The sequence below is a fragment of the Bombyx mori genome, chromosome 3 (assembly GCF_030269925.1).
Source record: "Bombyx mori chromosome 3, ASM3026992v2".
NCBI lineage: Eukaryota > Metazoa > Arthropoda > Insecta > Lepidoptera > Bombycidae > Bombyx > Bombyx mori.
Genome location: NC_085109.1, coordinates 14,031,520 through 14,058,840, shown reverse-complemented (window position 1 = coordinate 14,058,840; position 27,321 = coordinate 14,031,520). Strand labels below are relative to the sequence as shown.

Sequence of the window (27,321 nt, the reverse complement as noted above, 5' to 3'; positions counted from 1 at the left end):
GCGCTAATCTCAAGAACTACTGGTCCGATTTGAAAAATTCTTTCAGTGTTAGATGGCCCATTTATTGAGGAAGGCTATAGGCTATATAACATCACGCTAAGACCAATACAAGCAGAGCACCAATAAAGAATGTTTCAAAATCGCTTTTTTTTTTCTTTTAAGAGCTTCCATTGCGTGCGCTGCAGAAACGGTTTCGCAAAATAATGTATAACAGAATTGTTCCCCTTTACAAAATCTAAAAAACTCCGCGACAGCATATGTCTATATGTTAAGGTTGGCTCACTATAACGTTTTTTGTGCTAACCAATTTTTTTCTAAAATAAAGCATTATTTGTAAACTATTCCACGCGGACGAAGTCGCGGGCAAAAGCTAGTTGTATTATATTAGTCAAATTTTCGCTTTGTTTTGTCGCTTGAGGGGGACAAAAATTTACCCGCGTCCGTTACCTTTCAGGGTGGTCTTTGGATAAATAAAATACTTAAAGTAGTTTCTAAGATATGGGAGAATGATTTTTTTTCTGTATACCTATAAACATTATTAGCAACTTACCAATTATTTTTGGTCATTGTGACGAGAATAATATCTTAAAACTAAATTGACGATTCTACAGGAGTGGTATGGATTTTTAAAAAAATTTGTATAGCTATAATTAACTATTATTTATTTAAGAATTCACAGTGTGTAAAGCAGTTAACATTTTGAAATCCAAGTAACGGACATTATTATTTAAAACGATAAAAAATCAGATGATATTCAAATCCATTTTTGCCCGTAAATAAGACTGGACATGAAAATAAGAAAATCGAACAGCAACATTGACCCGTTAAAAGGAAACATCAACGTCTCAATCGTGTTCACTTTCGGCATGTGTTCCCTCACACGTGCTGTTATTTTAGAGGTGTGCGCTTAGTGTGAGTTTTTTAACGTTCTCGATAGCGTAAAAGTTAGCTCATATTTGTATGGAATAGGATCGTTTGCCGCTAGGGGCGCTGTTCCAACTGCATACAAAATTGGGTTAACGTTTACGCTATCGAGGACGTTAAAAAACTCACACCAAGCACACTGAGCTGCCCATTCAATAGGTGTGGTTTGGAATTGTTTAAATTCCATTTAATAGAATTAGATGTTGATTATGCAAAAATTCACACAGAAGTATTTCATTATAATAAAAATCTGGATATTCAAATCTGTATGTGCTCATAAATTAGAAAGTATTTAGGTCTTGCGAGCTACGAAATTTTCATTTAAAATATGCCCCCGTGGTATTCATGCCTCTCTGCCAGCGCAGTTATAATTTTTCAATGCTCTTTTTGAAGAAGGCATGTGTACGGAAGTCAACAAACTCTTCAAAGGCATTTTGTACTTCCTCTCGGGTATTGAATTTTTTCCCTGGCAAAAAGTCGTCCAAACTTTGGAAATGGTAGAATTCTGTCAACGCAAGGTCTGGTGAGTACGGTCGAGGAAGAGCGCTTAACAAAAGCTGGCCGGCGATAAGCGAGCTTCTCCGTCATTGTCTCCCAATTCCTCAATTTACGCATCCACGGTAATGCTGGTGGCATTTGGTGAGAAGCCGTGATGTATTATACCGGCACTAGACTACCACACAGTTACCGTGACTCTGTAGACGGCGGTTTTTCGTTTGTGGCCTAGATGCTGAGCCATGGTCTATAACCAACATGATGTCGGCTTACGATTATCAAAATGAATTAATTTTTTTATCGCAAGTGATAAGACGGTCAAATTCCTTCGTTCTGTGTTAATCAAGGCAATTTCTTTTTTCGAGCAAGGTGCCGAACTTCCTACGAGGTTCCCACGCTCAGGGGGCACGCGGCATATGTGGGACTTGACGTTTTGCAGATACTGAGAGCAGAACGCGGGGCAAAGATGTTTTAGGGCCCTACCACACCAGCCGATCTTCGCCCGGGGTCAGAACTCGGCCAGAGTAGAGGTCACCGCGGTCAATACTACAACAAGACACAGGCGACTACGGGGTTCATATTTTAGATCAAATTTTCCATGTCAAACCAATAGCGTCCGTTTGTAGTGTTCACTCCGCACACGTCATTAATGTTGTGAGCTGTTTGTGCGGCATTGCTGTCGCGACGGAACTATGACGTATTCCATCATTACTCATATTTTTATCGTGTCCGTTATTGATGAAAAAGATACAAATGTAGCGAAAACAAAACGCTAATCAATAAATTAATCATTGAATTTGAAAGAGAAATTGCACATTTAAATAAATTCATTTGAAATTAGGATTAATTGCATAACGGCAACTTCATAGTTAGACTTGAAATTTTGAAAGAAGATTATTATCCGTATAAACATGGACAGCCAATCTCATGAGATAAAAAATGAAGCATTATAACTGTCAAAGTGAAGTCTTAAGTGAGATGACGGTGTCCTAGCATAACAATTAGTTTTAAGCATTAGTTTTCTTCACAGGAAGTTAAGATTGTTTGATATAAGCTTAGTAATATTATATAGTTGTTAGCAATTTTCACAAGTTAAGTTTTGTATCAATTATTAATTGATAAGTAATACAACCAAATTCTCATGATTTATGACCTAGGGGTAATGAATGTGTGTTAATGTTAATGGTCAATGATTACATTCCTTCAACTAGGAATATGCCTTGCAGTAAAAACAGCATGTTTAGGCATAATGTTCAATTATTTTCAATGAGTTATTCATTTCCAAGTGATATTTTTTTAAATAGTTCCCACATTATTCCTCTTTTTTTGAGACATACTAAATACTGGTGGTAGGACCTCTTGTGAGTCCGCGCGGGTAGTTACCACCGCCCTGCCTATTTCGGCCGTGAAGCAGTAATGCGTTTCGGTTTGAAGGGTGGGGCAGCCGTTGTAACTATACTTGAGACCTTAGAACTTATATCTCAAGGTGGGTGGCGCATTTACGTCGTAGATGTCTATGGGCTCCAGTAACCACTTAACACCAGGTGGACTGTGAGCTCGCCCACCCATCTAAGCAATAAAAAAAATAAAAAAATAGCTGTCTCACAGAAAACATACATAAATAAAATCTAGCTCAGGCAATTAATATGATTAATTTTATTTCTGACATTGTTTCTGTTGTAATATATTTTTATGACAGAATTAGATTTTGTTATCAGATCTTGATAGTGAAAACAAGTCCGAACTATAATATATTATTCAGTTTTTACACAACTAAGATTTAAACAAATCTTTTTACAAAGAAACAATACTGCAGAAGTCCTGGTCAGTTATTGCATTTCTAACTTGCATAAGTGGTTCATTCAGTGTTCCTTACAATATGGACCTCCATATTGAGAATAGTTTTGGTCTAGACCATAAAATAATTGGTGTAACATTCATTATAGTCATTAAAATAACGTGAATATTAAGTACTGAAAAGGTTTTGATGAACACAAAATTCTAAAATATTTTTTTTTGCTTGGATGGACGGGCTCGCAGCCCACCTGATGTTAAGTGGTTACTGAAGCCCATAGACATCTACAACGTAAATGCGCCACCCACCTCGAGATATAAGTTCTAAGGTCTCAGTATAGTGAAAAAACTGATAACCTAGACCAAGTACTTTCTAGTTACTTCAGTTACAGAATTCAATAGACGTTAGAAAGTGAATGCAATTCAAGAGTTGCAATTCTCAATTGTGCATAACACCAATTCAATTGCTTCGAATGAAATCTCATTACTGCTTTGCAGCAGAAATAAGACAGTGTACAGACCCAACTATGTGAGCTCACAAAATACCCTACCGGTATAAAATGACACGTCACCAAACCTAATAAAACTGATGCAGGAATGGGCGAACGAAACTACATATTATGGTTGAACAAATTTCCTTTAATAGATTAGTCTTACTATGGCTGAAAGCTAATAAAGGATTGATTCAAAGGAGATGAATAAGACTTATTTCATTTCTAGTGCTTGTTAATATTAAAAAGAAGGAAAATAACTTCAGTGCCTTTTAAATGTTAGGATGGGCGTGTGAATTTAAAACACATAGATACAATTGCAGGAAACCATCTACACATATAAACGATCAAGGCACAAGAAATACTTAATCTTATTTTTATTTACGGTCTTCAATAGCAAATAAACATACATCCACTAATGCTCATAGGTATCAACAACACCAAGCTTCTACTTATAGCTGAAGAGTCCTGTTCCAAAGAAGGAGCTCCAAAGAGCTGTTGAACCATTGCAGGGATATATCTCATTCATTAGTTAAAAAACTAGAAAATTTGAACCTAAAATAATTTATAAGCCACCTGTTGATTAACTATGAGTGGTAAATGCTCTAGGTATATTTTTTGTCTTGCAGGATGGGCTATTATCACCATCATTTTACACTAGAAGTGTAAAGGGTGGTTTAATAACAAAACAGTTTTTAATTTAAATAAAATCTATTAAACCTTATGCACACAAAAAGGCAGATAATTTATAATCAAAACACGAGGAATGTTTTATTCTTTTGCTGAAACATTGCTTTTGAAATAATTGAAATGATTATTCTAAAAATCACGATGACAGCTATTTAAGATATTCTGCATAAAATGAATATAAAAATATTGATTTCAGTCAGCTTGTACACTTGTTTAAAATAAATATTGTTTTTCTCTGCATATTATTTTATATTTTCAAGTATTTTGCCTAGTTATTAAAAAATATAACAAGCAATTACAACAGAATAATACTTATGAGTCTACTAGAAATATTTAGAATGAAATAAGAATGAATAAACATGTTATTAGAATTTTTAATTTGGAACATTTAATGATCATACTTAATACACATTTGTATGACTCGTCACAGCAAAAATTATATGTATGTAGAAAAACAAGTTTCAGTAAACAACACATTAGCTAAACATGCATTACGTATTTCCTGATTACTTGCTTAATTTTTGATTTGGTGTTTTATAAAATTTATCCGAAATGTGTTTAGTAAAACTTTCCATGTTTGTTAACAAATAAGCGAATTGTGAAAGCTAAAAGTTGGAGTCTTGATAATAATATGTAAAGATTTGATCACATCACTGTGTGATAATTAAAATTTAACATATTATTATAAGGTGTTTAGGTATGAAGTTACGTTATTTCGTTTGAATTAGTATTTTTATTAGTTAAGTGTTTCTATCAATTTTGATATGTTGGATATATGTATATTTGTAGGTTGTACTCACGTATGGGTAGCAGAGGTTCGGTACTGGCGTCGTCTGAACGATGCTGTTTGAGAATGGCTGAGAGCCAGGCGTGTAACTCCTGCTCGTTTTCTGCAACAACGCAGAATTGCTCCTCTCGTGTGAACAGGGCGATCACGTGCTTTTGCTTGAGGTCCAGCCTCCGAGTAATGTTGTAACAGCTCTTGAGAGGCAGCACGCGCTTTGGGGCCGCACTAGCTCGAAATTTCTTCTCAGATTCGTAATACTCAAGACGTGCCGAACAGTCTGCGGTCTCCGCGCGCAACACAAAGTATTTCTTCTTCATATTTTTTAACTTACGCAGGTGGCCCTGGCGCACCACGGCGCCCGCGCCCGCCCCCGACATAGCTCCCTGTCTACAGACACTCGCACATGCCAACCGATAACCTTGAAGTTGTTTACACCCGATGATGAAAGTCACCCGAATAGTAATACGGTTAAACGAGCGCCCTCACTAAAAATACGCAGTATCTTCACCATAAAGTGCGTAAATGCAGGTTCGTCTGGCAAAACGACCGCCGTAACGAATCGTCCCGCGCGCTTCCATATGACAATTTATTCCGTGGGCCGCACACCACCGATTCTGCACCCGCACACCACGATAACACCGCTGACGAAAAATCTTATCTTTGCAAAATTATCAAAATACATCACAACAAACACTTTTCGATACGTAATTTAGTACGCTCACTATTATACTCGGTCATTCACAGATACTCGGGTTTAGAAAGTTTAGAAAGAGATAAAATCATTCATAGTAAACGTAATCCGCACCGCACGCCCTTCCGCAGGTACGCAGGGCATGGAAGTCATGCCGTACTCATGCCGCCTCATGCCTTGCGACATCAAAACACAGATTCACATGTTATCAGTATCATACACAGACGCAGCGCTCGTTCCTGTTGCAAATTATTAAGAGCAATTTATTTACTCGCTACTGTTTGTATGTTTAAGCACTTGATACATAAAAAGTGATGTATTTGTACCAGATTTTATTGGCTCTTCACTATTGCGTGTCATTTATTTGTACGGCGAAATAGTAGTACTACTCTGCTATGTATACGATACGCGCCGTTATCGTTATGTATTTGTCGCGTTACGCGCAACCAATCGTGTTCCTTCACTGCGGCTTTGATGTTGTGCAGTATCTGTATTTCTTCGAATAGATATCTTGCTCTCTTGCTTCGACAATAACCAATCAAACTACGTAAAACTCTTACCGTCATTGGAAACATAAAAAATCCATTTTATTACACACCAAAAATTTATTGTTACAGAAAAATGTAATAAAGTACGGTGGTAAAATTTTACATTAATAAAATTAATGTTGTGCTGACTGAAATGGCAATGTTTACCGAAAAATGCTTTATTACAACTTCGTAAATATTCTTAGTTTTGCGAAATCGCTTAAACAACCGATCAGTTCATTATTTATGTCATTAATTTTGTTATTTTATTTAATAGAAAAAAACAAATAAATATTTCTGGAACCGACAATTTCAAAAATGTTGTATGCTGTATTCAAAAAATTTATAAGAAGATGAACTTGGAACAAGATGTTGGTAATTGAATATTCGGATACACTAGATCTTCATCTAAAGCGTAACACTCGTCTGTTCCGAATTTTACTTTTCTGCAAGTACAATGAGAGAGTTTACTACACATGCAATTTTAATTTAATAAATGTAAAAGATTGTGACGATCTTTTAATGTTTGTTACTGGATCGCGCGTAAGCCGTTGAACATATTTGGATGAAGCAAAGAAGATAAAAGTGCTTCACGTTGAGCTGGTCACCTTTTTATTGCCTTTCTCAATTAAGTTATCTCTCATCCGAGGTTAGGAACTGATTTCTTGACTAAACAAGTGGTTACAGAAAAACATTAACGAAACATTATGGTTTATTTTTTATTTTTATTGCTTAGATGGGTGGACGAGCTCACAGCCCACCTGGTGTTAAGTGGTTACTGGAGCCCATAAACATCCACAACGCAAATGCGCCACCACCTTGAGGTATAAGTTCTAAGGTCTCAAGTAAGTTCTAAGGTCTCAAGTATAGTTACAACGGCTGCCCCACCCTTCAAACCGAAGCGTATTACTGCTTCACGCAGAAATAGGCAGGGTGGTGGTACCCACCCGCGCGGACTCACAAGAGATCCTACCACCAGTAATTACGCAAATGATAATTTTGCGGGTTTCATTTTTATTACACGATGTTATTCCTTCACCGTGGAAGTCAATCGTGAACATTTGTTCAGTACGTATTTCATTAGAAAAATTGGTACCCACCTGAGATTCGAACACCGGTGCATCGTTCAATACGAATACATCGGACGTCTTATTCGTTAGGCCACGACGACTTCTAGACTGCACATTAGACATAGACTACACGATGTTATTCTATCGTCAGAGAAGTCGTAACGTCCTTGCTCATCACTTGATAGAAGCACATTAGATATTTTACTTGTTTACCTTTCAAAAACAGGGTTAGTTACAGTTCCCGTCAGAAAAATTCTTTTAGCTTGAATTTGTGATTTGAAAAATGTATCCGAATATATTTTATTTACTGCTGACACTGTGGTTCAATATGTCCGACCGACGTCAGTCATTCATGAATTCATTGTCAGTCAGACATTTGCCTTGCTAAAAAAGGTATAGAAATAAAATATTATTGGCAAAAATCATATCAGTTCTATTGACATAATTGAGTGCCAATATAAGATATGCCTTTTCACGTTCGTTTACGTCTTAACATAAATTAAAACTCGCTCAAAACTCATTGTTCCGCTCAATCTGTTTACATTGTGAAATAAGTTCGTATTGTGAATTTCACATTTCAAGCGAAAGGTGCTTTTTGTGGTAGGCTCATAAGCTCGTTTGGTGATCAACCGTGGCTTTGTACTGTTATGTGATTTTAGTTACGTTAGGAGTTATACAGTCGCCTTTTCGTTCATTGTCATTGTCAGTAGTCATCGAAAGTTGCGATATAATGCGCTTTCATAGTTTTGTAACAATCGTCGGACCGTAGAAAACGTGTCAACAGCCATATCCTCTTGAGTTTCATGTTGTGCGGTTGATAATACTGGTATTTGTATGTGGCAGGTACCAGAAATGTGTGTAGACGATGTTCAGTGATCATTAACAAGGTGAGATCACCACACGCCATCTCACAATAATTGTATTAATAAGGATTTATTGCGGCTCCCCGTATTGAATGCCTTGATGTTTATGTTCGATATTGTATTATGGCATCTGGTACATCATCCTTGGAGAGTAATGGAAGTAATGGTGAGATTCATTGGTGTCATTTATTCTTAGAAATACAGTATTCTTGCAATTTTGAATTGGGCACTTTGAAGGCCCATGTAAAAGGCCTGTGGTCAGCTGTGGATGTCTCAGCTATGTTTGAAAAACAGCTGAATAAAGAAAAAGATTCCCTAATTTAAATAACACTTTAAAATAATATAGTTGTAAATGTCCTGTTTTCAATCATGTAGGCAGTAAACAGTAAATTGGTAATATATAGATTGTATATAAATATAAAAATGTCTATTATAAACTTGTGCAACATTTAACATCCTTGTAATGACTTCTTGCATTTTGGCATTGATCAATAATATGTTGTGTGGTTTGGGAGCTGTCTATTTTTTTTATAAACATAAACTGTGATTTTATGACCAGTATTTTATGAATGTATAAATGTTTTGAATCAACAGAGGTAGAGCCCACACTTGTAACATGAACAGGACTTGTATTACAGTTAGGCAGAAGTGGTAGTCTTAAACATTAGTGATATTAATGAAAATGCAATATGCAAATCTATTATGAAAACAAAATAATGTATAAACACTCTAACTATATTAAACCATGTTAATTGCAGAGTCAATATCACACAGTTATGTAAGCACGGAACGACACAATAACACACAGCTACCTACAATACCAATACCAATTGACTATGAGGTTATATCAAACAACCAATGCTATGACAAACAGAACTACACGGTGAAACCTCATGGTGCTCACGTTATGAGCGGCCCATATGAGTCACTGCAGTATGATGTGATAAACAAACAGACAAACGAAAGTTTGAAACAGCAATGCGAGAAGGCATTGCATGATTTGAATCAGCTAAGGAGACAGCATACGGAGACTTCCAGACGCTGTGAGCATGTAATGAAGGTAAAATATGCAATAGCTTAAGTTAGATGAACACATTATTTTGATCATATTTTGAAACCAAGTAATACTGTGAGGTGGATTTAGAATAACTTGGTCAGAGTAAGCTAGGTACTTGATGCCTGATTTCATTGATTGAAATTGACAGAGAGACACTAGAATTTTTGCACTAGAGATGTTAAACTAATTATTTCCAAGGATTAATATTAGAGGGTGGTGATTAATGTACAAGTTTCCTTTTTCACAGCTAAGAAAATAAAACCTGTCTGAACAATTATAGACACATGTAACTCATATCCAACTTTACAGCACATCTAAAAATTATTTCCATAAATACATCAGCTGCATCAATAAATCTAGAATAACTAGACTAAACTTCCTCTGCTCTTCATATGCAATACCACCGGTAGGCAGATATTGTTATAGTATGAGAGCTGATAGACACTAAGAATGCTCCTTGAGACATGAGATTGGATACCTTTTAATTCAGAAGACATCTGCTAGGGTTCACAACATCCATTAATTTCTAAAACCTTGTTTTTTGTAGGAATTGGAATATTTCCGAGGGCAGCACAGAGCAGCTATGAATCAACTGGAGGTCTCAGCTCAAGAGGCTAGTAGCTTACGTGGAAAATACGGAGATCTGCTCAATGATAACCAACGGTATGACTTACATTTAGCGTTGTCTTTGAGGCAATGAAGCACGTTTCTTTGTTTCTTTTAGTAATATTTTGTTTGTTGTTATATTTATGGTACTAAGTTTTACCACTATTTTCCTACATACTCTTCTGTTTTTCATTTATTTTTAACTCATTTCTTTACATTTTAAGTTTGGAGCGTGAGGTACAACACTTACAGCAGAGCAGCACACCGGAAGGCAGCTCTGATGCATTGGTACACACACTCAGGAAATATGAAGCCTTAAAGGAAGAGTTGGATTGCTTTCAAAAAAGGTGATATGTTATTTAGAACCTGGTACACAAAACAGTGTATGCACATTATAGTTTGACTTTGCTTATGAATTAGATGTAATAGGTCTTGGGAATTTGAGTTTCTAGTGACTACCACAGTGTTCGGGTTTGTCCACAGGTTGGAATCAGTATCTTTGTGAAAAATATTTGATGTTTAATCTGAATGTTTTTTTTTGTCCTATTTGTATTCCATCCCATAATTTAGTTGAAGATCCCAGCTTGGGGCTGTTGAATGAATGATGAATAATAAGTTTTTGATTTTTTTTTACTAAAGGTTTCACAGAGTAAAACTGACTTTGTGTTTGTTAATTGTGAAAAAGACTAATAGCTCAAAAATACATATTCTAATGATTAGCTAAGTTGATTGCAATATATCGTCTGATCAGTTTAATTGTGTTACAGATATGATGATTTAATAGAGAATCATAATGCAACATTGGAGAAGCTTCGGATCCTGCAAGAAGAGAACAGCCGTCTGAAGACTCAGTGCCATGAGTTGACGCAGGAGAGGAATGCTGTGGTGAGCTGAATCATATACACGTGTGGGATAGCACTGTTACGTGCAGTGCTCATGCATTCTGTGTTTGAAACTGACCTTACCGCTTACCTTCTGATAGCGGTTTACCTGATGTTGATGACAGAGCAGCTGATTTTAAATTGCTTAACAAACGATTACCCTTTGAGATCGCAATGGGTGTGCTGAATATAGATTCATAAAACTATTGATTCAATTATGATTTTGAAAATAATTACCAAAAACAAAAAAAAAGATGTGTGGTGTTGTGGGACACCGGATAGGAACGAAGCTCCTTATTATAAAAATATTAATTTCAAGTTCTATTCGAGGTATAAAGAAAATAAAACTGGAGGTTTCGCAACAACCCACGGTCATTCGGTAACGTGCGAACTTATTGTGGTACACCTCATTCACGGTTGTTTGCATAAGAGTTAGTGTATTGCGCAAACGAACGCTCTGAGATCGTGGTCAATGAATGATAAAAAAATATGTTATTTTTTGTACGTTATTACAAAGTTAAGTCATACGCTGTGTGCATTACTAATAAAAATCTTACGTTACGGACGTTTTTTCCGCATCGTCCCATAAGGAACTTCTTTCCAAAAATAAGTAACTGAAAATTCAGACCGGACCAAACACAGTGTCCAATTGAAGGTATATCTGTCTATGGAATTCTTAAGTCGCTGTACGATGGAGAGGTCGCCTGATGTGTCTGTCTGTCCGTTGAGATCCGGGAGCGCAACACGCTGAAGCAGCAGGTGGCGCACGTGGTGCGGCAGTGGGAGACCGGCGAGCGCGCCGACATCAAGCGCCTCACCGACGAGCGCAACGCCGCCATGGCAGAGTACACGCTCATCATGAGCGAGAGGTATCACACGTTTTTTTTTATTGCTTAGATGAGTGGACGAGCTCACAGCTCACCTGCTGTTAAGTGGTTACTGGAGCTCATAGACATTGACAACGTAAATGCGCCACCCACCTTGAGATATAAGTTCTAAGATGTCAAATATACAACGGTTGCCCCACTCTTCAAACCGAAACGCATTACTGCTTCACGGCAGAAATAGGCAGGGTGGTGGTACCCAACCGCGCGTACTCACAAGAGGTCCTACCACCAGTAATTACGCAAATTGTAATTTTGCGGGTTTGGTTTCTATTACACGATGTTATTCCTTTACCGTGGAAGTCAATCGTGAACATTTGTTCAGTACGTATCTCATTAGAAAAATTGGTTTCCGCTTACGATTCGAACACCGGTGCATCGCTCAACACGAATGCACCGGACGTCTTATTTTTTAGGCCACGACGACTTATTAATAGTTGACCTAATTTCATCTTCAATAAAATCTATTTTGTACAGTATTTTTAACTACTAAATATATTATAATAATAATATGGTCCTGTGGAATTTAAACCGAATTGATTTTAAACCAATCTTCAACTTGCCCACAGTGAGTCGAGAACTGGCCTAGACTTACTCAGGTAGTTATTAGTAAGAAGATATGCTTAAATACACCACTGTGAATCAGGTAGTTATTAGTAAGAAGATAAGCTTAAATACACCACTGTGAACGAAACATGGAGATGAAGTCTTACTGAAAGGTTTATGAGACCACTAACTGGTATTGCCTGTTCTCCTAGGGATACAGTTCACAAAGAGATGGAGAAGTTATCTGATGACCTGCAAGGAGCTATGAAGAGGGTGTCCGCTTTAGAAGCTGCATTACAAGCATCCAGAGAACATCACAGGGCCACAGCGTTGCAGGTGCCTCATTTAATTTTACAATAGAGAGTGGTTGTGTCACGTCGACCCCAACCCTGTCATAAATATTATCCCCACGTACTAACAGCTGACATAGGTCAGTGAAATATTAATATTTATCAATAGACTAGCTGACATAATTAAAAAAATATTAATATTCTGCACTCCTATATATTCTCTTATAATTGTGGGAAATTTCATACTTCTCTGTCCACCCAATTTTCGTAAAAAGGGGTACAAAGTTTTTGCTTCACCTTTTAATATATAGATTATAAATAAATTACTCGTTATATCTTAACGTATGCAAAGGTGTTCCTTCCCGTATAAGTTGGTACATTGAGCCCGTGGTCCGCAGGCCGAGAGTCTCCGGCGCGAGGTGGAGTGCGCGCTGTCGGAGCGGGACCGCGCCCTCAAGGAGTGCTCCGCCACCAGGTACGTTGCGCCCTCTGCTGCCAGGCCGTCGCGGGGTGTGGGCAACCCAACTGTCTAAAGTATCCGGGACTTTTTGGCGGGAACGCGAGGAGTGAGGTTGTGTGATTTGTTTTTTTTTTGTCTATTTAGTGTTTCTTCAGGCTTAAATGTGTAATAACGGTGCTTTATTAACTGGTTAATATCTGTGTAAGTGCACAAATATGGGAAAATGAAACAAACCCGCTGGACGTAACTTCTCGGGATCCTCTAAAAAGTCCATTGAAAAAATCTCAGTAAATGACCACCGTTTTACTAAGATTATATTTCATCCCATATGGGAGAAATGAATTCCCATATCATTATCATTATCATTTCATCCCAGTTGATTAATGTCTCAAATTAATCATCTTCATTTCATTTCACACCATATTATCATTTTTCATAAAAATAAGAATATAAATAAAAATAAGGCATGACTTAAAGGTCTTAGATACCAGGTCCTAAAATCCTTTAAAAAAAAAAAGTATCCGGCATCAGGCTTGTGCATGTGTCTCCCGCCTTACAGTATCCCGCTAGAGTCCTTATGTGAAGTTGTTATGTCCCGTCTACATTGCCCGAGATCGGCCAAGTCCTGGTGCTCAGAGACTGCCGTGTCCCAGAGAGGCCACAAGCAGGCACGTTGGTGGGTCTGTGGGCGGGAGCGTCGTATCTAACATACTGGACATTGATGTCTTAATGATATTATTACGGAAGATATGTGTAAAAAGAAATGATTATAAATAATAAATAAATAAATAAATAATTTGATTGATTGATTGATTGATTGATTGACTGAAAATTTTTTATTGCACAAAAAATTTAACCCTCATTGATGAAGTGAAAGATTCAAGAATTGCATACCTGTGATAAAGTTAATAATTGGCGATAATTTAAAGAATTATAGTAGACATGATTAAAAATAAACACTAGGTTATTTAGGCAATTACATTGGAGCTTCTAATTGAATGATCCGTTTACGTTCCAGACAAGATAACTCGGCGTACCACCACTTGGGGCTCGCAAGTGGAGTGGGCAATGACGGGTTTCTCAACGGGCAGCACTCCAACGATCCCTCCCTGGACAAATTGCAAGGTGATGCTCCCCCAGCTGCTCCCGGAGACACTCTTCAAATGTTTCTATAAGTAATAGAGTTCATAATCCAGTGACCTGTGCATTGCTGGGTACCTAAATGTTGTAATGTCATGAATGGATGCACAATTAGGTTTTATTGTATTAATAGAATTGAAGACTTGAATGGTTGAAGGGTTTAAGTACAATTTTTAAGATTTTTAACGAAGATGCTATGTGCCTATAAACCATATTAGACCTTAAAATTCCGTACTTAAAGACTATTTTTAGAAATTGCATGTGATGAAGCAGTTATGTACGAAGAAAAACTACAAATAACAAAAGTTTGTTGGTTGTTTTCTCAAAATTAATAAATGTATACATATCCACTTCATCCACGCCTGTCTTCAACTGTTTAGGTATCTTAACGAATTGAGAAAAAGAATAAATTATTACCGAAATTTAAACTTATATTTAAAGGCAGTTCTGTATGTTCTATATTCGTGACATGTCGATTTGTTTACACTATGGACCTAAATGTAGTAAATAATGAAAATAAATGTAGTAGTGTTACTGGTGGTAGGACCTCTTGTGAGTCCGCACGGGTAGGTACCACCACCCCGTCTATTTCTGCCGTGAAGCAGTAATGCGTTTCGGTTTGAAGGGGGGGCAGCCGTTGTAACTATACTGAGACCTAAGAACTTATATCTCAAGGTGGGTGGCGCGTTTACGTTGTAGATGTCTATGGGTTCCAGTAACCACTTAACACCAGGTGGGCTGTGAGCTCGTCCACCCATATAAGCAATAAATAAAACAATAAATAGTATCATTCTCAGATTAGTTTAGTAAGTGTTGCGTTCCGTTTGGCAGGCATGGTGGTGGACGCGGTGGACAAGGAGCGCGTGGAGAACCTGGAGCAGGCCAACCAGGAGCTGGAGCGCCTGCGCAAGCAGCTGGACGCCGCGCGCGCAGAGCTGGCGCACGCGCAGCGGGAGGCAGAGGTGGGACCCCCTCCACCTCCCCTTCCCCTAGATCCCCTAAACCTAAATGCTGCCAAACGAAAGAGTATTCTGTGACGGGAACAACAAATAAAAAAAAAATAGCTAATGGTTATAATTCACATTACTTAAAACCATGAATTAGTTAATATTTTTAGACATTAATGATTCCATTAATAAAAATCTCAATGGCCCACCATTACTTATTCTTATTATCTGTGGTTAGAGAGTTTTGGCAGCAACCCGAGTGAAGCGTCACTTGAAGTTTTATTTTAATGTTTTTTTTAATAAGTCCAAAATCAGTTCCAAAACCTCACAAGATAATTTTTTTCTACGAGCGCTTGTCTTCATAGTTGATGCACGCATTAAATATTACTGAATTTTAAATGAAATAATGTCCATAATCTATAAGTTTCAATATTTTTCTCAGTCGGGTGCTCTTTATACGTTGTTATATTTTAGAAATACAATGTATTAACCAAAGTGTTACTTCTAGTACGTATTTTGTTGGCAGGTGTCGAAACGAAGGAGAGACTGGGCGTTTTCTGAACGAGACAAACTGCTGCAAGAGAGAGAGAGCGTCAAAGCGCTGTGCAACCGACTCCGCAAGGTGAGTCGTCGCGGCGCCCCCGGCCCCCAACCCCCCGCCCCCCAACCCCCCGCCCCCCGACCCGCTGCTAACCGTATTGTGCTGCAGGAGCGGGACCAGATGGTGGGCGAGGTGGCGGAGGCGCGGCGTCACGGCAACAAGAAGCACGAGCCGGCGCACGAGCCCGCCAGGCTGTTCGACGCCGCGGACCTACAGGTAGCGCCACGTCATAAGTAGTAAAGCTCGCTCACATATCCGGCGAAACCAGAATAGTCCCTTGAGGTTACTGGTAGCTAGGCAGGAAAAAAGGATAAAAACTTTCCAACAGGATGTAGAATGGGACCTAATCGACGTGGAGCTGAGCGGACTGACTAAAGATGGGGAGCTCGGCTTCGAGTTGGCTGGCGGCAGGGACGAGCCGTACTTCCCCAACGACTGCAGCGTATACGTCACTGCTGTTAAGAAGGGCTCCAACGCTGATGGCAAGATCAGGTTAGCTGAGGTTCATGTGATTGTTGATTTGATGATGAGTTAGTTAAAATGCTTTTTGATCATAGTGGTTATTAAGGTCAAGATCACGCCGTCGTCATTCGTCCGTCTTTAGACTTAATGAGTCTGCCCACTACACCGTTGGCATGGCACGTGATGGTGCTGGTCGGTTACGGAACGGTCTAGTGGGCATAGTTACATACTTTTTAATACAAAAATTTTGTTTTTCCCTGTCACGTTTCTAGCATCGTCATGTATAGAAAGGTGTAGTGGGCAGACTCATTTAAGGTCGAAATGTAAACTGATGTCATATTTGAAAAAGGGAAGGTAAGCTCTATGTGGTGTATTTTTGGATATATACCTATCCTTTTTTAGATGTTGTTATATTAATATAAACACTTGTATTTTCACCTCAGCAGCTCAAACATGTGGCTTTTGCTGCGAGACAACAGTGAATAAAACGCGATTTTGATTCGAGCATGGAGTAGTTTTTTAATTTTTCAATCTTCAGTGCCACGAATTGACATTGTTCAGCCATAAATTTGAAACATTCGAATTTGACTATGCTCTGTCTCTTTCACATGCTTATAAAAAAGCGAGTGAAAAAAACAAACCCCTACGAAATATTTGTAATAAAGAATTACGTTTTTTTTAATAGTTATTTCAATCTATTCCTGTTCATTTCTATGTCTGCTAAGTAATATGTGCTGTCACTGCTGAGGTGAAAAGCTATGTGTGCGACACGAGAGTAAAGTCTTTCGCATCTCGTGCTGTTGAGTCCCTCACTATACTCGGGATTCTAACTTTGAATCATGCGCTATGCTCGTGGATCAATCATAGATTCTTTCGCTTGCTCGGGACTCAAAATCAGCACTTGAAACAAAAAACAACTTTGCTCTCTTGTTGCACAAATAACTATTTCTATTTCTATATAGAAATGTTTAGCATGAGCGTGTTGTGCGTGCGCAGAGTGCTGGACCGCATCTCGTCGGCGTGCGGCACGGGCGCGTGGAGCAGCGCGCGCGCGTGTGCGGGCGCCCTGCTGCACGCGCTGGCGCACGCGCCCGCCCCGCTCGCCGTGCAGCGGGCGCGCGCCCTGCACCGCACGGCGCTGCTGCCCCACGCCGGCGGACTGGCGCTGCAGCACGGTCACTAGCCACACTACCACATTACAACTTCTCATATACTTCCAAAAGGGGTTGCTTTGCTCTGGTAGAGCTCACTATTGACCGTCAAGTGAACTGTCATAATAGGACTTTAATTATTTTCTATCAGCCCACAGACGCCCACTGCTAGACATAGGCTTAGGTCCTTAATGCCTAGTACTAATTGTCGATATATCATGGCAAGTCTCGAATATAACCTCCAAAAAAATTCAGCGGACATATTCTATTTGATTTCTACCAATACAAAAACTGAATTTTAACTAAGAATTTCTTTGCATATAATTGCATAACCTTTTTTTTTCGGGTAGAGGGCCGAACCTCCTACGATATAATTGCATAACCTGCCCATCCAAGTGTGAGCATCTCAACATCTCATTTGATACCCGAACCTTATTGTAGTATCTCGTTGACCAGGTATCTTCATCGGCAAGATAGCGAGCAACAGCGCCGCGGCCAAGGACGGCACGCTGTGCGTGGGCGACAGGGTTGTCAGCGTAAGTTGCGTGTGCGACATTAGGGCTGTCAGGGATGTGTAATATTCGAACCAGGCGTGAATCAGGCGTTGTTTTAAATGATTCATTAATAATAGATTGTGACCGAAAATATTAATTCTACATTAAAAAAAAAATCTATTCGCCTTGTGAAGTTTAAATTTGTAACATGTCAACTGATGCATAAACGTAGATTATAATATTAATCGTAAATCATAATACCGAAGTTTTAGAGTTGAAGTGGCTTAACTAAAAATTTAGAGAAAATGAGTTTTATACTTTGAACGACTTATAATTATGTATTCTATCAGTAATCAAAAGTATCTTTTAGTCATGCATTAAAATATTTAATTCGTAAATGAAAAAAAAATAAAAAAATCAATTTTTCAATTACATTATTGGCGTTAAACAAAAAACAATAATTTTGGATTAAGCCATTTCAATTCTAAAGATGTGATTTTTTTTTTCTTTGCCTGCCCTTGTAGGCAGACCAGCATACGGCCCACCTGATGGTAAGTGGTCACCGTCGCTCATGGACGTCAGCAATGCCAGGGTCAGAGCCAAGCCGCTGCCTACCGTAGATGATATATGAAAAATTCAAATTTTATTTTCACATCTATCCTCCTAATGAGATACAAACTAATACTTTGTAGCTTGCACTTAATGCAAAAACAAACAATCTAAATTCACTTGAAACAAGAAGTAAGCCGAACCAGACCATACAGCTTGACGTAGTATTTGATTGTACATGTCTGTTCTATCCAGATAAACAACAGATCTCTGGAAGGCATGAAGAGTGTCTCCGAGGCGATGCTGCTGCTGAACGACTGTCAGTACGAGTCCGTCTCCATCACGGTGCTGCGGCCGCTGCACGCCCTCACCGACAACAGGAATAGGTGAGAACACACTCGCACCGTATACTTTGGTTATCGCTACGTTTCGAACCTCTGGGTCTGCGGAGGGATTTCGGTTCCCTCTGTATATTGGGAGTGTTCGAAGGAATTATTCGAGATTATACCATCATCTCATTTTTACCATCGTCCGCCACCGGAGTAGAGTTTATCCATACTACCTGTAGTCACTGCGGTCATCTACAGTGCGTTTCCAGAGCTCTTTTTTGCCACGTACCGTCCGGCTATAGAATGAGCTCCACTCCACGGTGTTTTCCGAGCGCTATGACATGTCCTTCTTCAAACGAGGCTTGTGGAGAGTATTAAGCGGTAGGCAGCAGCTTGGCTCTGCCCCTGTCATTGCTGAAGTCCATGGGCGACCGTAATCACTCACCATCAGGTGGGCCGTATGATTGTCTGCCTACAAGGGCAATAAAAAAAAATCATGGCTATTGTTTTTAGTTTCAACAATGTAATGGACGTGAGCATTCGCTAACTCTTCATATCTAGCGTACATATATTATATCGAAAAATTTGGAATTCAGTGGTATTTTTTAATTAAGAGCTTGTTTAGTATAAAAAGTGGATATAGCACCCCCTCTCACTCCGAATGTTAACTGATTTCCATGTAATTACATTCTACGTTAGTTATTGTTTTTAATAACTTTAAACATATTTTATACACAGGTTTTTGTCACGTTGTTTGTCCGCGATGAACTTTTAAATTAATAAAACGATTCAAATAAAACTTCGCACACCGTATGCGGGATGGTCCAACTTGAGAGATAGGATCGTTTTTATTTCTAATTTATAATCACAAAATTGGAACGTAAAGTATTGAAATGTTAGTAAAATGTATTGAAATTTTAAACGTTTGATTAATGCTACAATTTAGCTTTATTTTATCTTCTATTTTCTCTATTATCTTTATTTTATCCCAATCCCATCCCAATTTATTGCGGTTTTAAATAAATTAACTTCATCTCATTCCGATTTATATCATGATTCATAGAGCAAAATCTATATGTATCTAATAATTGGTTATTATTATAAATTTGCTACTGGCAACAATGGTATCGCTAAAAGCCAATTCCCATACTCGAAACAAGAAAAAGAAGACCATGTCTACACTATCCCAGAACATTGAAGGCAGATGGCGCTACTGGTACCGACACAACTCTACACTAACACAATGAGTAACCCTGAGCACTTGTCGACCAGGCTGTCCGCGTACGCCAGTTCGTTTCCGGACAACAAGCCGGTGAACATCTGCTCGCAGACCGACGACAGCTACGGCCAGTTCCACGCCGCAGCCGTCGACTCCAAGGTTGGTCAAACGAACACGTAGCGACGGTACTGACGTCTGCGGGCACGTTGTGATGTCCATGGGCTCCGATAACCGATTAACAGCAAGTGGGCTGTGATTTTGTATACTTCAATCCGCTCTGTACCTTTTTAATATATCTCTAACGAGACTACATAATATATTTTATGGTCATTTGATTACAACTAACAGCACGCTGGCGGTAGCAATTTTGATGGGACTTTTAACTCGAGCTAATTTCCGAAACAGCTGAGTCGAATCTGACGGAGTATTGAAACAGGTTACAGAGAATAAATTAGGTTCTTATTCTTTTTCTCCATCTTATCCCACTTGGTGGGGTCGGCGCAGCTAATTTTTCTCTTCCATTCTCTTCTATAAGCCGTCATCTCAACACTCACTCCTCTCTCTCTCTCTCATATCGTCATTAATAAAGAGAGAGAGAATAACGTAGGTTACTTTGTATATTAGTAATAATTTACGAGGTGCGAGTGAGGCCTCAATGAATTTTAAATTTAAATCTTTTTAATTTGTCACGTGAACGACCCTTAATTGCACAGTCTACAATCATTCGGACACACAAACAAATCCCACATTCGTAGAACTGGAAATAAATGTAAAAATGGTGCGCATGTAACTTGGTGCACGTAAAGAAGTGAAACTTCTGCGGTGTGTAGTATTTTGTTTTTCTTTATTTTTCATCCCTAAGTCAAATTTCTCTTGTAATAGGAAATACTGTGTATAAGAGAAGCGACCTAGCTCGTTTTTTCCTTTCCCTCTCCACGGTCGAGTCGTTCGCGAGACGCTGTCTTATTTTCTCACTCTCGCTTTTCCTAAATTTATATCTTTTCTCTCTAGCCGTAACGAATCTGTCGCGAGTTAAATTTCACTCTTAACGCCCCTAAAGAAGTTTCACTTCAATAAAACATCAGTTGTTTTGAATTGTAATTTAGAGTTGTTTATGTTGTAACAGTTGCATTGCGCGTGTGTGCAGGTGTCGGGGGAGGGGGGCGCGGCGGAGCGGCGCTACGTGTACCACGTGGCGGCCGGCAGCCAGGGGAAGATCGCGCAGGAGCGAGGTTGGTTCACGTTATGCCTTGTCTACACGTGCACAACGCGCGCGCAACACGTGCTGTAGGATTCGAACGTTGACATACTCGCAGTAGGGTTATTAGAGTTACAATCTGTGCTTCGAAGCAGAGTTAAAATAACAGAAAGAGCGGTAATTAAAGAGTAACAGAACATAAGCCAACGATTTTTAGAATTGTTTTCTGTTTTTTTTGTTTGCATACTGTGTTTGCAGTGCCCCGTACGTTTGTCGTTAAGGGCGCTTTTCCTGGCGAGAAGTTAAAAAAAAAATACTCGTAAGCACACAGAACTCCGAAACTGTTCCCAGTATAACCCTAAAATTTTTATATAGTTTTGACAATTTTAAAATTAATTTGAAAGAGAATATTTTTATATTTCATTATTCAGACTCACGTTGTCAAAAAATCATGAATTACATTTTTAAGTAAAAAGTAGCGATAGCGTTACTGCAGTATCTAATATTAGATTTTTGCGTTTAAACCTGTGAACTGATTTTGAGGAAATTTGATATGGAATTAATTCATAATCCTGGGAAGGTATATAATATATAAGGCTACCTCACCTAATGTGTCAAAGCTGAACGCGGATTTCCGCCCACTCGGGCGAAACTGCGGACGAAACTGCCGGCGGAAGCTAGTATAAAACGTCTACGTGCTCCTAGTAGAAAAAAGCACAATGATTTATCTCAAATATCGATTTATACGATCTCCGTTATCTCAGTGCTGCGTTTTCATTTCGTAACACGTCAATACCTAAAGCCTAAACAAACAATCGTTTGTTTGTTACACTCAAATTCTTGTTCTCTCATTACGTGTCTCGATAGAGATCGTGATTGCGTTCGATGAAGTCTTCATGAGATATTGTCGTATTGATTTACGTACGTAGGAATTGGTTTGTCGATCAAAACTTGGGCAGTTAAACACGATCTGTTTGTGTTCAAACAGGCCAAATTAAAATATGTGAATTAGGTTTTAAAGCTAAGTATGCCAGGGGGTAACTGGTACTGGTGGTAGGATGTCTTGTGAGTCCGCGCGGGTAGGTATCACCGCCCTGCCTATTCCTGCCGTCAAGCAGTAATGCGTTTCGGTTTGAAGGGTGGAGCAGCCGTTGTAACTATACTCGAGACCTTAGAATTTATATCTCAAGGTGGGTGGCGCATTTACGTTATAGATGTCTATGGGCTCCAGTAACCACTTAACACCAGGTGGGCTGTGATCGCGTTTGCTCGTCAACCTTACAATAAATATACTAGATGTCTTTGGATACTAATAGGTCACATGACGATAGTGCGAAATTGTATCATCGAAATCGCAATACTGAAACGTAATACGTACTCATTGTGTATCAGAAATGATCGGTTTATAGTCGATAAGATAACACGTTGTATCGAGAGTTGTCGGGATGATTGTACTCTGTGATGTTGGTGCAGGCACGTGGGACATGATCCGGGGCAAGATCGAAGCCGTCACCGGGAGGAGCAAGTCCAAGGATAAACAGAAGGTCAGTCTGTCCGGGATTTTATTCGGTATTTTATCGACATAGGTCACTAGAAAGCGGTTCGTTGTAAACAATTGGTGGGCTGTGAGCTCGTCCACCCACCCTTCTAAGCAATAAAAAAATTTAAAATTGTGATTAGATAGGTATGTTCCAGTTGAGACTATGAAGTATTAGGTCAAAAGTCGAAGAAACGTCAATCAGTGGTCTGAGGATTTATAACTAATAACACCATGCACCCCACGCTTTTTTTACAATAAAAAAAAAAAATATTTTTTACACGATTTTCAATTTAATTTTATTTTCTATCTTTTAGTTGAATTTTATATAAAGCGTGTTTTTTAGTTTTTTTAAACTATTACTTATTTTTCATTTTTTAGTTACTTTTTCTATAAAAGCGTATTTTTAAAACTATTATGTACTTTAACATCAATTCCTGCCTAATCGACTATAGATAAAATTATATAAATTGGCAAAAATCTTATTTAAAATATTACATATTTATATTATTCAAAGTGCAAAATACGTTATTTTGCAAATTGAATAATGGAATAATCTTATCAAGTTAGTGTATTGTCATCGGTCCTCGATAAACCTACAAAGCTTGAATGAAATCTGGCCGTTTAAAGTGTGTCAAAATCGCGTCTAAAGGAGTCAGTTACAAACATACAAACATACATACAAGTGAAGCTAATATAAAGCGTGTAAAAAGCACACGGTAGGCAGCGGCTTAGCTCTGCCCCTAGCATTGCTGACGCCCATGGACGACGGTAAACACTCACCATCAGGTGGACCGTACGGTCGTCTGCCTTTCTTCTTCTTCTTCTCAGTCGTGTCACTCTTGACAGAGTGGTCGTGATCGTCATGTAGTGTTGGAAGGGGTAGACTTGATGCGTCTCACGATGTCGCGCCATCTCTCTGTATATCGTCTGCCTACAAGGGAGATTAAAAAAATCATGTGTCATTTATTATTCTTGCCTACTTGAAGGTGATTTGGAAGGGATAATTGATAAAGAAAATGATTGATTCGGCAACGTTTGCCTAATAAGTATATAAAAAAAGTTTTTATAATATTTTAATAAATGTCACTTTTGTATATAAACACGAATATCTGAATATTTATAAAAAAAATTGAAGTCTAAAATGTCAATGTATATGACATTAGAAAGAAGGATGTGCAATGAAACGAATTTGACACGTATGCCTATTGTATTAAAGGTTCCGGAGTCTGACGCTATAGCGGAATTGGATTCAGTCATAGACAGCTATCACGGTAAAACTGGTAAGGCGTATTTTAATGTAATATTATTGTATTTGGAAACCGATTAACGAACAGACGATATTAAATACGATTCGTTTTTTAATTGAAGACATGAGTGGATGAAGGGGTTAAGTACATTTTTTTAGATTTTTCAGTTTTTACACTGAATAAAGTTTTTATCACTACATAGTATAAAACAAAGTAGCTTTCTCTGTCCCTATATCCCTATGTTCGCCAAAATCTTTGAAACTACGCAACGGATTTTGATGCGGTTTTTTTTAATAGAGTGATTGAATAATCCAATAATCCATTGAGAATCCAAATAGTGGAGAAATCAATAATAAATTACAGTTTCCGAAGCGAAGCGAGGGCGGGTCGCTAGTGTGCCTATAAACCATATTAGACCTAAAAAACTCCGGGTTTAAAGGCTATTGTTAGAAATTGCGCGTGATGAAGGTCTTGTGGATCAAGAAAAAATATTATCACGTTAAATGAAAGTGACATGGGCACTTAACGTATTCTTTAATTGTAAATGACCCGAAAAAAGAATAGTCTGGAGTAGATGACGGAGATACGTTTAAATAATAAAAATAACAGCCACAAACGCATGATATTTTAAAAATAAATAATAAAAATTTGTTGCCCGTTTTCCCAAAATTAACAAATTGTATCATATCCCCTTTATCCACTCATGTCTTCAATTGTAGCAATGTGGATGTTCGGTACTTTAGTTTAGGTTTTAATCCAACTATTTAAATCAGTTTCCGTATCTGCACTTGTCATCTTTTCAATATTCGATTCAAGTTATCAAATTTTTAAACGGTACGACCGTTCTGAAAAATAGTAACACCAACGCAAAATCTAGTCATTTCTGATAATGTATATATTTTTTATGTATTGAAGATTCGCATAAAAATTACCTTTTACAGTGAAAGAAACGAGTAGCGTGTTAAAACGCTCTCGACGGAAAAATAAGGAATCGCAGAACGATTCAAAAAATGGTGGCACGTGGCCTAAGGCTCGAGCTAATTTTATATTAGAAGAAAACTCGACCGGGACGATTGTGCAGCCGAGATCTAGAAAAGAAAGGCCGCCTTTATCGATACTCCTCAGTCCGCCAACGAAACTACCACCAGAACCGCAAAGATCGAATACAAATAGGAACTCGAACCCAATACCTTTGGGACACGCTCCGCTAACGCAAGCCACGACACCAGCGAGGCATTCAGTCTACAAATCGATTGAGTCCTCCCCGGCTATCGAGCACTTCCCCAAGCCCGCCCCTCTCGCCATTCACAATCCTTTCGCTTCCCCCAATAGCTTCGAGAAAATTCGTACTTTAGAAAAAGATAAGATGTCGATCAGCGACTATTCTGAACACGACATAACGCCGAATCGTTTGAGTTTAGTTCTGAACCCGTCCGACGACTCGCTGGACTACCACCCGGTGACGCGCACCAGGACCAAGAGTCCGCACTCCCTGGACTTCATGGTCAATAAGGGACCGAGCTCTCTAGACTTTGTAACGCGCAAATCGCCAAGTTCGTTAGAGCATTCTATCAAGAATCATCCGGGCAAGGATATTCTTGAGCAATATTATTCGACCAAGAAGTCGTCGTCACCGAAGACAGTGAACAAGTATCCATCGGACAGCGATAGTTTTGGGCCCGACTCGCTGAATAGCAATGCCAACTTTCCCATGACGGGGACGTTGCCTTCGCAGTCGAGACTACAGTCGCAGTATTACAGGGTACCCTTTTCAAATTCGAACCCGCACACGTCGAGTCGGTACTCGCAGCTGGCGAGCCCGACGAACATACCGCAGAGCCAATCGGGGGAGAGTATAGGAACGAGCTACGAAATGCATTCGTTCACGTCGCACACTCACAATATGTCCGACATTCAACCGGTGCCGAGAAACAGTCGCGTGGGGGACTACAACCATGGCTACGAGGGCGGCACGTTCCCTCGCAAAAAGGAGAACCAGAGGTTTCGGATACCGTCCAACCCGAGTGTCACTTCTAAAAACTCTGCCGGGAAACTGAGCACAGGTTCGATCGAGAGAAGTTCCGAAAGAAACTCTCCGATGCCGACATTTCACGTTGAAGTACTGAGCCCCGGGAGGGGGGCGAAGCAATTAGCGCATAAAGCTACAAGAAATTCGATGCCCGAATACTGTGGGCTGAGTTGGAATAAACCATTGCCGGGGGAACTCAGAAGGGTACATATCGACAAAAGTCAACAGCCACTAGGTATTCAAATATACTGCCCTCCAAGCAGCGGTGGTGTGTTCGTTTCCACTGTTAATGATAACTCCCTCGCAAGTCAAGTCGGTCTACAAGTAGGAGATCAGCTGCTCGAAGTATGCGGGATTAACATGCGTTCTGCCACCTACACCCTTGCAGCTAGAGTTCTGAGACAAATAGGTAATTCTATTACAATGCTCGTGCAATACAGCCCGGAGAAATACAAAGACGAAATGGAGGTACAGGGCAGTTCATCGTCGGGAGAGAGCTCGCACGACGAGGAAGTCTCGTTGTCGGGGTCGCCGACACCCAGGAACTCGCCCGGACCGCAGCAATCTCTGAGAATGGAGACCCCTTCGACTGAAGTATCGACGTTAAGACAGTCGCAAGCCAACAAAGAGCTGCCAAGGTTTCTCCTCATTGAGATGAGGAACTGTTCGGATTTAGGGATAAGTTTGGTGGGGGGCAACGCTGTGGGTATTTTCGTGCACAGCGTACAGATCGACTCTCCCGCGTACAACGCTGGGCTGAGGACCGGAGATCAGATCCTGGAGTACAACAACGTCGACCTCAGACACGCCACCGCCGAACAAGCCGCGCTGGAGCTGGCTAAGCCTGCTGATAAGGTGCGAATGCTTTTTAATATAATACTTTGTTATATTCCAATAATTTACATTCAGGTACTTCTGTATCGCGAGTTACTGGTTCGGTTGCCGGTCGAGATCTATGTTTTTTTTTAATTTTTATTCCTTGTATAAACGAGTGAACGCTCAGTGGATGCACGGACTATCTGGTGTTAAAAGATTACCGGAGACGATAGATATCATAACGAGAATGTCGACGTCTCAATTGTATAGCATGGCGGTTATCCGGAGGCGGATTATCCGTAAGGCAAACTAGGCACGTGCCTAGGGGCGTGTAGTTACAAGGTGCACGGGAGCTCACAATTTTTAACTAAATAAAGAAAATAACATATCGATGATGCTTGAACTAAATGTCCTGGTCTACTAAAGTCTAGGGTTTGATGATACAACGGCATCGTTATTGCAATAACAACTAGTTAAAATTTATAGTAATATGATGGCCATTCATGGCCGGTACAGTGGCGCGGATAAAGTAATTGCCTAGGG

At 39.3% G+C, this 27,321-nt stretch overlaps 2 protein-coding genes across 6 annotated transcripts in view; one reads left to right on the top strand and one right to left on the bottom strand.

Annotated features, from left to right (window-relative positions):
- Positions 1-6,710, bottom strand: part of LOC101745072 (insulin receptor substrate 1-B) — a 39,906-nt gene extending 33,196 nt beyond the window's left edge. For all 5 annotated transcript variants that reach the window (XM_038021685.2, XM_038021686.2, XM_038021688.2 and 2 more), the window contains exon 1: positions 5,195-6,710. In XM_038021685.2, coding sequence (XP_037877613.1) covers positions 5,195-5,558 — 364 coding nt within the window. In that variant the 5' untranslated portion in view covers positions 5,559-6,710. The remainder of the gene's footprint in view (positions 1-5,194) is intronic.
- A 1,077-nt stretch (positions 6,711-7,787) lies between these two features.
- The window catches only part of LOC101745221 (disks large homolog 5), a 33,588-nt gene continuing 14,054 nt past the window's right edge, over positions 7,788-27,321 (top strand). Inside the window, exons 1-22 of the mRNA XM_038019084.2 lie at positions 7,788-7,862; positions 8,313-8,498; positions 9,091-9,392; positions 9,937-10,052; positions 10,220-10,342; positions 10,763-10,880; positions 11,606-11,745; positions 12,519-12,642; positions 12,995-13,071; positions 14,075-14,181; positions 15,028-15,158; positions 15,670-15,765; positions 15,853-15,960; positions 16,073-16,236; positions 17,203-17,381; positions 17,814-17,893; positions 18,656-18,786; positions 20,002-20,107; positions 21,096-21,180; positions 22,620-22,690; positions 23,903-23,966; positions 24,875-26,817. Coding sequence (XP_037875012.1) covers positions 8,456-8,498; positions 9,091-9,392; positions 9,937-10,052; positions 10,220-10,342; positions 10,763-10,880; positions 11,606-11,745; positions 12,519-12,642; positions 12,995-13,071; positions 14,075-14,181; positions 15,028-15,158; positions 15,670-15,765; positions 15,853-15,960; positions 16,073-16,236; positions 17,203-17,381; positions 17,814-17,893; positions 18,656-18,786; positions 20,002-20,107; positions 21,096-21,180; positions 22,620-22,690; positions 23,903-23,966; positions 24,875-26,817 — 4,308 coding nt within the window. The 5' untranslated portion in view covers positions 7,788-7,862; positions 8,313-8,455. The remainder of the gene's footprint in view (positions 7,863-8,312; positions 8,499-9,090; positions 9,393-9,936; positions 10,053-10,219; positions 10,343-10,762; positions 10,881-11,605; positions 11,746-12,518; positions 12,643-12,994; positions 13,072-14,074; positions 14,182-15,027; positions 15,159-15,669; positions 15,766-15,852; positions 15,961-16,072; positions 16,237-17,202; positions 17,382-17,813; positions 17,894-18,655; positions 18,787-20,001; positions 20,108-21,095; positions 21,181-22,619; positions 22,691-23,902; positions 23,967-24,874; positions 26,818-27,321) is intronic.